This window comes from Camarhynchus parvulus, chromosome 4, assembly GCF_901933205.1.
Source record: "Camarhynchus parvulus chromosome 4, STF_HiC, whole genome shotgun sequence".
NCBI classification, from domain to species: domain Eukaryota; kingdom Metazoa; phylum Chordata; class Aves; order Passeriformes; family Thraupidae; genus Camarhynchus; species Camarhynchus parvulus.
In genome coordinates this window covers 20548254-20563778 of record NC_044574.1, presented here as the reverse complement: position 1 = coordinate 20563778, position 15525 = coordinate 20548254, and the positions used below count along the sequence as shown (strand labels likewise).

Here is a 15525-nt window from a genome sequence, read left to right as displayed (position 1 = left end):
TGCATTTTAAACTGGCTGGAGTCTACAAGATAAAAAAGAATATGAGAAATTTTTATACATGTTAAGATTCTGTATTTTCACAGCATTTCATATTGCCATTGAAATACAAATGCAAACTTTGAGCCCATAGCACCTTCTGACAATCAGAAAAATGTTCCTTTGTATCACTGCAGACTTCACACAGCTTGATTGGAACCCTCTGGTTTAGAAGTGCCCCAACACCACCTTGGTGATAAATAATTTTAAGGTTTGCATGCTTGCTGTTAGCTTTAATACATGATGTGCAGCCTTCCCACTGCTGAAGCAAGGCTTCTTTTCAAGCAGCTGTAGTAGTCTCTTGACAGTGTAATACAGATATGGATCCATAATTATAAAGGGAAGTCAAAATTATGATTTCTCTGCTGTATATTCTTCTTAATGACTAGTTCAGAAACAGGAACATAGGACTATTGTTTTAAACACAAGTCTGAAACCCAAAGAGGGGGTTAATATTAGATATTTTTTAAAAATCCCCTTTTTCTCTCTCTCTCTGAAATCACCTACACTTTCAATTAACAGAAATCCATCACTTAGTAAAAAGACAAAGTATTTTATTATTCTATAGTAGATTGATACCATTCTTTGGAAGTCTTTTCTATGGAGTAACATACTGTTTATCCTCACCTAGTCATATATAACATCAGACAATTTACCACATTAAATCCTGATTCAAACCCTCCTGAAGTCACTGACTTGCATTTTCCTTTTACTTCCTTGAGTCAGAAGTCTTTTTAAAGTCAAATGCTGTTCATCCTTTCACTCCAGTATGCTGCACTCCAAACTCATCTCACAATTTTCTCCTCTGATGTTATGACCTCCATGGTAAGTAGTGTGGAATGGTTTATTCAGTATAAAAACTTAGGATGAGGCTCTAGGGTTTATGAAATTAACAGATGGCCTCAGCCTAAGTGTATTTAAAGGAGATTTTATTTTTTAATGAAAATAATTTGAGATCGGGTATGTAACCAAAACTCAGGTATGTATTTGATCTTATCCCAGAAATAATTCAAGATAGATCATCCAGGTTACCATATGGACTATATTCCATTCCTATTTCTATTAAAAGCAGATTACAGAGTGGCTAAAGCTACTTATGATTTTTCAAGCTTACCAGTATTAATTTGAATAAGATAATAGATGAGGGAAGAATGATTGGCAACCATTCCATCCACACAAAGTACAAATCTCTTCAGCAGAATTTCAATGGATTGCAGAGCTAAGAATCAAAAGATCTAGTGATAATTTAATCTTCCATTTTTTGAATAGTGGTACTTCTTCAGGTAACATTATTCACTCTACTTTTTCCTAAAAATAGAGATTTGCCATATTTATATTCTGTCCTCAAATGCAGTACTGCAAAGTTTGAATATTATGAAAGTTTGAATATGTAGTGAGGTATAGATATGTGCAACATAAAGTCTGTTGGTGTGCAAAAAATCATGAAGTTCACACAGTGAGTTATGAATCCAGTTTCGTTCCATCCATTGATATCCATGTCTGGGGACAAGAATTCCAATTGCCTTGTCTTTCCTGGTTATGGCATGCAGGGAAGCAGCTAGTGCATCTCTACAGGCCCTGAGAGACAGATGAATAAGCCAGAGAGATGATACAGATGTCTAGAATCTTCCTACCTGACACCTGGCTGAATGCACTCTGGTTATTGCAAGATGTGGATAACCATCTGTTCATCTGTCTGGTAGTTACACTTAAGGGTCATATTGTTTCAAAGAGTTAATCACTGAAGTAATAGGAAAGATTTTTGAAAATTCAACATTATTTCCTACATGAACTATAATAGTCATTATAAGTCTCTCCTGGTGCAGTTCAACATGACCAGAACACCACAAATCCAGTGGAGTTGGTGCACTATAAGAGAAATGTTTTAGTATGCTTCCAATGAATTATGCAAAAAATGAAATGGTTATATTTTAAGGATAATTCTCTGCTTTTTTTTTCTCATCATATTAATAGGAGAAAAAATTATTATTATGATAATGGCAAAGCTGAAATCATTATGCCAGACCTCATGATTCTAATTTTTTAACTTCAACATATAAAAACACTGCGCATGTGGAGGTGAAGAGTTTCCCTGAATTTTATGGTAGGGCATAAATCAGCAAATTCCCATTGACACTCATGTATTGTGGATAGAATTTACTTAAGCAGTTCTTACCATGTACTGTAATGTAAGCTGTCCTACATGTATTTAATACACCAGACAGTCAAGGCACAGAGATCTAAGGTGGCTTCTTTCATGCCAGGATAGTAGGCCAGTGTCATAAACAAGTTCCCCAATTCCCACTTCCCAGTTCTATGTAGTAAACAGATAATTCATTTGAAATTAATGGAGCTCATGGTACAATTGCAGCCTCTACTGAAGTAGGCAATAAGACAGAAATATGTCCTGTTGTATGCATGTATTATATATAAGCAGAAATCTAAAAAAATTATCAAGGGGATTCTAGAAAGTTAATGGACTAAATGGCAGTTCAAAAATCTTCTGCCTTGTTTCAAGACTTGCTAATGTATCATCTTCTATCATTACCTACAGTAATGAATTCTGTAAAGCAGAGATTCTGACATTACTGTCTGACCTCCCATAGTTATAAATCCTATTTTTCTGAAAGCTCTTTTTACATTGACATGTATTAAAATAAGCCACAAACTCAACCAAAAGTACAAAAAAATTAATATGAAAAAATCACCCTAAAGATGTATAAAAATAGTATATATTTTTCAAAAGTTATCTATCCAAAATAACTTTTCAAGTGAAATCAAAATCTGTCTGGTGCTGCTCACTGACAGTTCTAATTTCAGTGAGAATGATTAAAAGCAAAGTGCAGAAGGCTGCACAGAAGTGCTCCACAACACAGTACAAAATGAAATTGTGTCATATTTAAAATCTAATGCTATATTTGAAAAATAAATTTACTTTTAAATTTTAAATGGGAGATTAAAAATTTAAAAACACTTTATTAGTACTGCCCCTATGTCTTTACCTTTTCATTATTTCAATATTAATGCCAGAAATCAACATCATCAATGTAAAAAAAATAGAGGAAAACTAGAGGCTGCAACTAGAGATTTTATTAGGTTTAGCTCCCTGCATTCATTCAAATACTTTAGGGATGATCCAATGTTTGTACATGAGAAAGGCACAAGCTTTGCTCAAGAGCTATAGTCAGATTAATAAAAATATTCAAACTGATCTTCCCTGAAAGACCAAAAACCAAACTCAACAGGTAACCAGCAATTATCAACTCCTTATCTCTGCAAGATCCTCAGAATTCACATACTTTTAAGCATCTGAAAAAGAAGCTGAGAATGTGAGAATGACATGGTGTCGCGACATGACATCAATTTTACAGCCACATGTAACTGTACAATTTTCATTCTTCTTTCACCATCTTCTTTGCACTATGAACTCTTTATCATGCATAGGAAACACCTGACTAATTACATCAGGAAATCTACCCTTTTTATTCCACAACACTGCCTATAGCTGCTTCTTTCAGGCTCCCTGGAGCTTTAATTCACAACTTTTTAATGCCATCCATGGGGAGTATTTCAAAATGAGGGATGGAAGCAGGATAAAGGCAACAAGAAAAACACTGAATCTCTCACAGCTTGTCTAGTTTTCTCTATATAATGTAAGTTTCTCAGGACAAAGCTCATGTATCCTTGTGTCACTACCAGCACTGCATATACAATCAATGGTTTCACAATAGTATTGAATTTTACCTCCATGTCTTTTCTCCAATTTGTTGAAAAACTTTACCCACTAACCATGTCAATATATTAATATTTCACAGTCATTAAATACTTGTATAAAAACAGATGTGGTATCTATATTCAAAATCAACATAAAATGTAAATTTAATAAGAAATTTTAATAATATTCGAATATTTAAGCATCAAAAATGTAACCTGCAATTTTTTTTATTAATTGCAGCATGTTTAAATTCAATGCATTTTTGGACAAAAGTGCACTGAAACATATATATATCTATAACTGTCCCATATAAATAGTGATGAAAATTAATATCTCTTTCAAACACTTTGGCCAGGAGGCAGTTTGTAGCTGTTAAGAAAAAAAAAATATTTGCTCTGAAAAACAGGTCTCCCATCTTCAGTGAAATGGGAGATATTGAAGAATTTCTACAACAAATTGTCTTCTATCATTAGATGTATGCTAAAACAAACCAAGTGTGATGAGACATTTCTGCTTAAAAGTGTTCCATGTTAACTGACACTAAATGCAGAAAGATTTTGAGATTGAACACATAAAATTCCTCTGAGATTAAGCCTCTCTGTAGACTCTCAGAGACACCAAAATAGGTTTCATCCTGAATATTAGAAAAAAACAACTCAGGCTGATTGAAAGTGTACCCACATATACCTACTTCCTACTGATTGTAGCACTATGCAGCTACGTGAGATGCCAAACTTTACAATATCCATATTTCACCAGCTAAAATTATGCCTGTACAACTGGCTACATGCTAATTCCCTTCTTGGAGGTGAAAGCTGAGACTGCTTGAGTTATCTTTGCTCCCTGTGTGCTTCTACCATTCTGACAATACAGGGCTGGAAACCAGAGGAAAATGATCATTCTTCTAAGAGTAAAAAGGAAAAGCTGATGGACATTCATGATATTGAACTCTGCCCACACTTCTTATGAGGTTAATTAGTTTATATACTGCTCACTTGCTTGTGCTTGCTAAAATAAAATTGCTCTAGACAATAGTCAAGAAGTGATACCTTTTATCCAGAAACAATTGTCGGCCCAGATTTTCACAGTTTAAAGAAAGGTTATTTTGTGTCAAAAGCCAATTGAAAATCCTGCTTTCCTGAATAAAAACTGTGCAAAATGTAACACAAACAGATAATTAAGCCTGATAAAATAGGCTACAGAGCATAATCAGGTTTATTAAACTCCTGTAGAACGTTTTTCTCTGTCATATTTCCAATAGATAATATATAAATAAATATAGTATTTATAGAAGTAAATAATAAAAAATTTAATTATTTTAATTAGCTTGGTTGGCAGTTGCTATTCAAAATAGTGTTACTGGGCTAGGATAAGACTGTTTAAATGTGAAAACTAATCTGATTTGGAAGATAATTAATTTTAAACTGAATGTAGAAACATTAATGCCTTTCTTGAATTCCACCACTGAAGAATATTGAGGGCTCTGTGGCAACTGCCAGGAGTCATAACAATCCTTTTCTTTTTTCTTCCTCATTAGCACCATAAATTCCTTAGAAAGGGCAACAAACTGGTTTCCTGTGATAGATGCCATTCCTAGGAACTGCAGATCAAAGGAAAACTCACTGCTGAAATGGCAATCTACTGGGGTATGATGGAGAATAGAATTCAGTTGTGGCTTCTTGATATTTCAGGAACTCATTCCAACAAAAACAAAGAGCTTAATGCTAAATAGTGAAATTGTAGGCTTGTTCATGGTGAGAGAAAGGATTTAAAACATTTGTCATATTTACCATCTCGGTGTAGATTCTGGCAAAATATTGAGAACAAAATAAAAGATGGAACAGCATTTCACATATTTATAGTTTTCCCTAAATGAAATGTCAAAAGTCAGATATAATGTCTGCAAGCACAATAGCTTAATTTTTCCCCAATGAAAAGGGAGAGAGTACTGAGTTTGTAAGAATGCATAATTAAGTATACATTGGAAATTTAAATATAGCTGGCGCATTTGAGAGTACAAAGCTATCTTTTACTAGCTCAGCAAAATTCCCTCTATTGAATGACTCTGAAAGAGTAAAACGAGTAATGAGTTAAAGCATGGATTGTCCAGTCTTTTTAAATGGTGAGTGGGTAAATCCAAGAATCTGTTCTTATGGGTCTATATGAAGCTTGCAGGAAGAGACAGAGTTTTTTTATAAGCTTGAGAAATCTCAGGTGAAGGTTTTAAATTGTTTATGAGCCTTTGCAAAAACAATTTACTTGAATTGAATTGTGCTGTTAACCCTGACACTGAAGTGTGGTCTGGGTGGTGCAAGTTTACCCAGTTTAATCCTTTAGTCTAGGTTTGACAGATAGTTTAGCAAGCTGGCTACTACCACGAAGACAATTTCTACTGCACCATTTACATGTAAAATTGTGTTTGGCATCACTGAGAGTGCCTCTACAAATTGTGACAATATACATTCACCAGAAGTAGAACCATTATAAACAGAAAAAGAGGTCTTATTTTGCCATTTCATATAATATTCCTACTAATAATTTATCTAACTTGTTTTGTAATTAGCTGAAAAGATTGCATAACACAACTTGCCTGATAGTTTTCTACTGGCATATCTTGTTCTTTAGTGTTCATCTATAAAACAATTTAAAGTAAAGTGATACTGGAAAAAGAGTGGTCTTATACAAGAAAGCTCTGGGTATATTTGGCCTGGTCATATGAATAAGACAATTCAGATTTGTCTTTAAAAGCTCTAAATTAATCACTTCCTAAAATATAGGAAAATGAGAGTCAGATGGATGTATTTTTTCTCTCATCCAAGCAGGACAACAGGAAACGGAAAGTAGAATGTCTCTTGTCACAAATATCTTTCACTCCCTCATTCTGACATAAAAAAAGACACTAGCCATCAATGAAGCAGCCGTGGGAGGCAAAGAGGAAAGAAATAGTTCATAAAAGCTATATTACCCCTTGCAATTCTGAAGCTCCCAGTATCTTGCAAGTTGATATAACAGAAGAAAAAACTCTTCATTTGGTCTCTCACTGTTTTGCTGCCCTTTCCTCAGTGGTGTTGTAGCAGGAGGCAATATAAAAGTGCTTTTATTCCATACAAATTGCTTGACTGCTAAACTCTCTGAAATCTGAAAATTAGAGTAGTTCCACAATTTTTTTAAGGGTTCTTTCTTCACAATTGCTTCTGACCAGAAAATTAAATACAGAAGAATGAAATTGCAACGAACACAGAAGACGCACTTTTGATTTCATTTCCAGTTGAAGAATAATTTTATTGAAATAAAATTGTTATATTTGAGACAAGAATCTGATCAGAGGTACTTAACACTGCCTTGACACGTTCCACATTGAAATTTTTTTCTAAGATAAGGTCTATATGCAGAAAAAGGCTGAAAATTTCACAAATATATTTGCATACTTAGTGTATTTATGTCTGTGAAATGTTGCATCTTAAATATTTTGGTGGTTTTTTCCTTTTTTTCTCTCATCTTTAGGTAAGATTTGCAAATGCTCTGAAATGCTCTCACCAAATATGGTCCATGGACTGCAGGTATTTCATACACCATTTCTAAGAATCAATTGAGCTAAAGAAAAAAGATAGAAAGTGCAAAAGAAGCAACCTGTGTGCTGATTTTTTTGACAAAGATGTTGGCACCAATCTTCATTGATATTCCTAAACAAGTCCTTTTCTTGATCTCTTTTGCATCTTTTTCCTTCTTATTCCTGTGTGTCTTAATTTTCATTTTCTTTGTTTATTTTATTAATAATTTCTTTTATGCAGAATTACTGAAGTTCCAGACTAGCAATCAAGTTTAAATAAACAATGTCCATGTAGAAAACCTGAATCAATTCAAAAATAAAAGAATTGATTTTTTTATTTTAATTTTGCTCATTGATTTTGTTCACAGAAAACAAAATCAATGTGGTAGCAGCCTACTGACTTTGAAGTTTGATAATATATCTCAGTACAATAAAGAGGTCAAAGCCCCTACTGTATCATAAATTCCTCCACTCAGAACTAATTACTTCAAATGGGAATGATTGGCAGACAATCAGTTTTGAAGGGATAAACACAAAGGATGAGCTAATTCAGACGTAAACACATAATCAGGAGAGAAAAAGTATTTTTCAGTATTTTTGTTCATACAGTTGAAAAGCCATACTATGAGGGCAAATCACAACATACAGTCTTGTTACAAATATCATGTCATTTTCTCACACAGCTATACCAGATTTACTTCACAAACTTCAGTGGGCTGAAGTTATGCTTTATTCCTAAGAAAAAGACCTTGTTGGAAAATTATTATTCAAATATCCTTTTTTGTTGCTTCTTACAATGAAGGATATGACTAAATAAATTATTTAGGAGGAAATATTCAGCCTTTCTCTAAATCATAAGCTGATATATAGAGTAATATCCAAATATATGTATAAAATGAATGTAAAAATTGGTGTGTACATATAGATATATAGATATATGTATATATATACACACACACATATAAAATTGGAATTGGCACTATAGTCTTTGTTTTTATGTGGTGCATATAGCTTAGTAGTGACTGCAGATTTAGAGATTTTCTGTATGTATGATTTTGATACTGGCATTTGTACAATCCTTGATACAGTTATTCTAGTCTGGGGTGCTCTAGCCAAGGGAATTCAGTTGTCTTTAGCAACCAAACTCTATGTTCACCATGTGAGTGGCTGTTGATTTCCCTATTTGCTGATAGTTATTTAGCACGTTTGGTTTCTTCTTTGCATCTACCTCAACTTCCTTTGAGAGATATTTCTCTCAGCAAGATCTGAAGGACCTTATGTCACTTGACTTGAATCCTCTTCCACACTCTCCCTCACATCCCTGAGCAGGTCAAAGATTTTCAAATACTAAGACTCTTTCTAGATTTCCAGAATTTCAGTCCTGAGGTATATTTTTTCTTTGTTTATCTAGCATATTATCAGGGGTTTTTTCGTTTGTTTTTTTTCATCAAACCACAAATATTTCATTGATTCAAACACTGAAAATTCAACCTTGTTCACACTCATCTCCCAGTTACTAATTCAACAAATCATCTAATCACATTTCAGTCCTTTCAAAGATAAAACAAAGAAGAAAATGGTGAGTGCTTTCATCCTATTCATACTCCTGAATTAGATGGTATTTGATCTTCTTCCTCCACTTACCATCAGTTCTGCTTACCAAACCTTTCTATGTACCATTTGTTTTCCTGTTTTGGATTCTTGCTTCTTTGCATTCTCCATTTAATGTCTCTTCAAATGCATCCAAAATGTAATCTGAATCTCTTGTTTCAAGCAGTTTTTATCATGCTTTACCATGTTTTGTTTTGTTTTCTCTAATAGCTTTGCTTTAAAGGTCCACTTAGTTCTGCAGTAACCCTGCCCCCTGGGAATCAATGTCTTAAAATAAGAGTAAAGAGAGTTCGTGGATTTTGTGATCCAACATCCCTTAGAGTTGGAGTGTCAGTTCATAAATTATTCACTTACGAGCACATACATTCATTTTACATGATTCCTCAATATGGCCAGGGTGCTGCGTGGTCTGCACTGTATCCACCTACAAAAAATACAGAAATATATGTCTGCTTACTGGGATGTGAGTAGGGTTTGGCTGACTTAATCCTCTACCATGGATCTTACTAGTGAGCAAAAAATTTCTCTTCTCTTCCTTAGATCCAAACACATTCCATAGAATAACTATTTTGGCAGCAAAGACAGTTAGAACTGTCTGTTTCATACAGACATGCCCAGAAACAGGCTGTTTTTAAATTATAGACAAAATGGAGTGATTTATAAATTCTTCCCTTTCTTACTCAGAGTTACTGCAGACAGAGTAAAAAATAATATAGATGTCTCAGGCATCAGTGATGAGCATAACTCTTCTCCATTAAATGATGGGATTAATAGTGCAGTACAGAGAGTTGAAAGAAGCAAAAAATGGGAATTTTACAAGAAAACAAACAGGCAACTCCTCTTCCCCTTCATCTCTCTCACCCAACCACCAGATAAAATGGAGTGAGCAAGCCAGATTTGAAGGGCAACATACAGTATACAATAACAGTTCTATGAACATCTACAATCTTCAAAATGCCAGATATCAACTGTCTTACTCTAAGGTAGACATAAAAATGGAGAACTGTGGAAGAACCTTCTTCCTTTGACTCACTTTGATCAATATGCTTGTGAAGAAAATGAGACACTAAATAGACATGCACATCTAGTGATAAACAGTGAAGGTTTCTGTCCAATACATTCTTCAGAAACAGGACTTAAAATATCATTTGGAATTGGGTCATCCACACACAAAAAAATATTAACCCATTATTGGTAGTTACATCACATATTTTGTTGGCATTTCAGCTTTTCCAGTACTGTTGAATTATTAATAATTTATATTTATTTTACATCACTGACTACTGCATCCTTATTTTAATGAATCATTTCTTGTAATATGTTACACACATGTAAATTTAAAACCAAGTTACACAAAAGCAGGATACCAATGTCAAGCATCTCTATGAAACATCTTTTCCTCTGTGAACATTATCCATAAAAGACTCCTAAATGTCCTCAAATAATAATGTCTGCTCCTCAATCTAAATATGATCTTCTTACAGGAAGCCACCTGGGACAAGCAAGCAAAACATTCTCTTTTGGTTGTAGAAGGAATATATTTACACCTTAGTAAAATTCTTCAACATTACCAACCAAATTATATACAAATCTCTTTGTTCAGTTTACGCTGACTTAATTTGACAAAACAGCAAGGACACTAAATCGCCCAAAACATTAAATAAAAATACAGGTAATGTATCTACCTACCTGCCTACCTACCTACCTGCCTACCTGCCTACCTACCTATTTTTATAGATCTATCTGTATCTTTCATTTAATTTCATTGAGTACCTCAAAATTACTAACTTAACAGCTGTTCAAATTTCTATAAAAATTAAGTTTTGCTAACTTCAAGGAGAGCACATTCACTAGAATAGTAGACTTGTCCAGTATGCAATGAACAGGGATCTGTTAACATGTATTTTAAATACTTTTCTCCAAAATATAAACACAATTGTGAGCATCTGGTGCATTCATAAAATATTTCTGAGGTAAAAAATATTCATAGATGTAACATATACCTTCTATAATTAGACCTTTCTTGTATGAAAGCTACTGATACTAGTTTTTTTTTAATTAACAAACCAAAACATAAATCATGAGAGAAAAGCTTAAACAAGCAAAACAAACCACCTGGTACATATGAGACAAAGTGTTGAATCTTTTTTATCAGAAATGCAATATATCATATCATTAAATCTCAGGCAATCATGGAAATCTCAGAGTGTGTGTGTCTATATTACCTGCAGTACACCTGATGCAGCATACAAAGGCAAGGATGACAGTGCAATTTGTTGTGCCTCTTTGCTTTACATCCTAACAAGCCACAAAGTCTGCATCACCTGCCAATCTTTGGCATGCACTGCAGGCACAGAGAGCAACCTGACGGAAGGCTTGCATCTGCACTTCAAGTGCTACACACTACGTGACAATCTAAAGACAAAGCCGGGACAAATCAATGCTTCAAAATGCTCAGTGGTGCTCAGAAATATGTACAGAAGGAGTCCAAACTTAGACTGAAGACAAATTCACACCCAAATCACATTCCCATGCTCTGTGCCATTAGTGGATGCATTCATACATAAAGATTGACAGAAAATAATGAGAAAATTAACTTTTCTCCCTAAATTTCTGTTAAATTAAGTGCTCCTTTTCCCCATTTTTTCTATGGCAGTTGAAGAATCTTGCCAATTTCCATGAAAGACAAGATCCCTTGTCTTGCTCCTCCTTCCATTACCTTTCACAAAAATGCACATACACGAGCTAAATGAAGAATTGATAGCCACTGTTTCAGTTGTCATGAGCAAGATGCTTGCAGCTCTCCACTAATCCGGTCCAAAATACTAAAATATAAGCCTAGAAGTTTCTTATTACATACTGAGTACACCTGCTTATCATAGGCAGAATTTCGCATAATTTCTTGATAGGTTACAATTATTTTTCCTGAATATTTCAATGGGAAATTGCTTCCAGAATTTCAATGCTGCAGTACATAAAAATTATTGTAGAACCCACCCGAAATGTATTTATTGATCATTATTTCTGTTTCTCCTTTTTCCTTAACTTACATATTCATTGCCATTGGGAAGTGACTTTTAAACATTATTGATATATATTTGCCATTAATTGTAATTATTTTTCATTAAATAAGTGAGAAGTCACACTTTAACAGAGTATAGTGATCCCAGCCATAATATATTGCTGCAAACTCAGAATTATTAACTTCTGCAAGTACAGTTTTACTGTGGGGAGGTTTTGCCACTCATTTCACTTTATTCTTAGAACTCTGTCTGTAAATATGTTATGATTGCAATATATATTATATAGTCATCTGATTGACATGTACACATGACTAAAAATGTGACAGATTACAAGTTTCTGCAACATTTTTGAACGGAACTGAAAGGCACAACATGCTGATTTTTGCCCACCACAGAAAATGCCAGATAAAAATATATCTCCGTAGATTTCCTGTTACATTTCACAAGATACTTCTAACCTATTTTTAAACTTCTTATACACATGTAGCTTCATTTCCAGTTTGTGACAGAAATCAAAATAGGATATGAGGAACTATAGAAACTGTACTGAATGTATTTCCTTAGAATGTATGTGTTACATAAGGAAAGCTAATTTTAATAGTCTTAAATAAACAAAAGAAAGTTAATCAGTAAATAAAATATTCACTTTTTTTATGTTGTGCCATTTGTATGCACATGTAAAGGCCACATATAAGTCAAAAAATGGGCAAAAAGGAACCCGTGAACAGTTCTTTTCTGAATAAGAAATTAATAAGAATTTCTACACATGATCACAAAGGGATGCATAGATTTTGATAATTAAAATTTCTGTAATATGGTCTAAATTAATATAAAAATTTAATAGTCCTGAAAATAAAAATTTTAAAAAAGAGATGTTAAAGACAGCAGTTTTAATGGGCAACACACCTAGACTTAGTACACAGTTTAACATGATTGTATTCTCATCTAACCCCATTTAAATTAAACTTGTCGTATTTTTTCTGTGACTACTGATTTCTGCATGTTATATAAATTAAGTTAATCAAAATGAATATTTTTAGTTCTTACCAAAACAAAAACAAACAAAAAACCCCCAACCAAACAAAAAATTAACCACTTAACACATCATTACAAGCATAAAATTTATTTATTTCAGTTATTTATTACAATCAAGCCACAGAGATTCTGGGCCTCCTAAAAAACTGAACAATACTGCCATGTCAAGAAAAAAAGGGTTCACAGAAAAACAGAAGCACAAGTACCAATATCTTTAGATGCTTCTGTTGCTGCAAACCTCACACTGAGAAGTTTGTGCTGCTCCTTAAACAGCTTACAGAACATATCTTGATCTTGGGGTAGATAATGCTACTAACAGTTTAATCCATCATTATGGAACTAAGGCCTTAAGAGCATGGTCCACATTTTGTTGTTGTTTTCTTTTTCCCTTTTCTTAGGAATCCACAAACTTACTGGAAGGAAAATATCTGTGTAACTGTATTATTCTGAACAGATGAAGTTCCATTTCAAAATTATCAAGATATTTTTATGTTACCTCAATGTCAGAGAGTTGAATTTTTTTTTCTTCTGTTTCTAAATTAAACATATAGTGGTACATATTTGCTGTTTTGACAATATTACTGTTTAATAAGTTTTGCTGATATTTATTCCCAATGTATTTATGAAGAACAATCACATCTCCTCTTTCCACTTGCTTTCTCAAGGCTCTGAGGTAAATGTAGCAGTGGCTTAAAGTCAGAGGCAGGAATATTTAGCATCTGCTCCACCCCTCTGATGGGCACTGAAGCCTTCAGGGCAGGATTATATGACATGCCTATGAAAGAACTCATGTACTATTGCAGTCTTTAGCTGGGTGTATTAAAGTAAAAGTTTTGATTTACCCTAATACACAAAGCAGTGGTTCACAAAGTGATTCAAAAGAGCTTCAAGTATTCGTGCCTTGAGGATAGTAACAACTTCTGCCATCCAATTTTAGCTTGCCACAGCACGTCTCTCAGAGCCTTAAGTCTGAATAGGCAAAGCCCTTTTAGTCTTCTCTTCCACAGCTAAGTCTATATTCCATGGTTACTAAACAGCTTTTTCTGAATGTTTAAAAGTAAGCTTAATTCATCCTGAAAATGATTGACTAAAATAATAAAACGATTTTTCAGAGGAAGTCTCATTAATGACTTCTCAAATGACCTGACTAAGTCTGTTTCACAGCAACACCAAAATTGATGCAGCTTTATATTGCAAAAATAAATTTGTTGTGTCACTAATGCTCCTGGTAACTCTTGCCTAATTTATTAAATTCTTCTTTTTTTCTACTGCTCCCATATCATTATTTCCTAACTGAATTTACAACTTCTTGTTTTATTTTAAGTCTTAACTCCTAAAGTCTAGAATATTTTCTAGTCCTTCATCTAATACAATCTAATTCTCACAAAATTCATTATTTTATTTGTTCCGTAATTGTCGCCTTATTACATTAACACTCATTTTGCTTTAAAGTATAAAGCAAAAATGTTCTTAAGACTGATTCTTGACTCAAGTAACTTTTTATAATGCTTACCTTTGCAAGAAAACCAATTGTCATCTCATTTAAATGAATTTCTTACATATTTTTTGATTCCTTTAGTAGTACCCTTCTTCCTCAGGTGCACAAATAATTTCCCAGGTGGCACAGTATCAACTGATTGCTGAAGTCCAGGAGAGAGATTACGAAATTTTCTTTGTCTAGAAAATTGGTTATCTTTTCAAAGAAAGTTATCAGATTGGTTTGTATGAACTCTTTGCAGTAAAGGCATTTTCAATTTTCATGCTATCTTCCCTCGCTCTTTATGTCAGTAGCTTAATTTTTTTTTCATATAAACTCTGCTTTACTGTTTGATAAAAGATGAGGTCACACTTTCAGACCTTTATCTCTTCTTTTCCATCTTCTCCACCACTTAAATATAAATACTGTATTTGCTATTCTCCAACAAAACAGTAACTTTTTTTTTCCTAATAGATTTATCGAAAAGAAGACATGGCATGCTTTGCTCTGCATCACTCAGAATTCTGTGATGACACCTATATGTTCTTGCTTGACTGACATACATCAGACTCCTGGTTTTGCTTTCATCTCAGATGCTTCCAGCTTTTGTTTTTCCCATGTATATCTCTATCCCATCTACAGAACCTTTTACTTCTAAGTGTAGTAATTGTCCTAATTCTCTCCCTTGTTCTTATAGCTTAATAAAGTTTTCTTTTAATCATCTCTTTAATGTCTACCTCAGCTGACATTTGTCAGAGCAATTTATCCTGATGATGACCGCACCCCTACTTTGTACATCTTTCTATCTGACTTCCCATCTCCCTCCATTTCCCACTCATTGCAATTTTCTGATCTCATAATTTATTCCATTAAAACAAAAAAAAAAAATCTCATGAATCTACATGGGATGGACACCTGTGCAGCTGAGACTCTGAAAAGGAGTTTGAGATATTTTACTTCATGGACAAGTATGAAGAATATTTCTGTATCAAAATCCCCACTTTCCTCCTATCTGTCAGTGTATATAAAATCATTGTCTACCCCTGCTACTGAAGGCCAATGCTGAAAAGAATAAACT

General features: G+C 33.7%; 1 protein-coding gene across 4 annotated transcripts in view; it reads right to left on the bottom strand.

Annotated features, from left to right (window-relative positions):
• Window positions 1-15525, bottom strand: part of PCDH7 (protocadherin 7) — a 266653-nt gene that overhangs the window by 206991 nt on the left and 44137 nt on the right. For 2 of the 4 annotated variants that reach the window (XM_030948518.1, XM_030948517.1), the window contains exon 2: window positions 9277-9336. The exons of the other annotated variants lie outside the window; for them this stretch is intronic. In XM_030948518.1, coding sequence (XP_030804378.1) covers window positions 9277-9336 — 60 coding nt within the window. The remainder of the gene's footprint in view (window positions 1-9276; window positions 9337-15525) is intronic. 4 annotated transcript variants of the gene reach the window in all.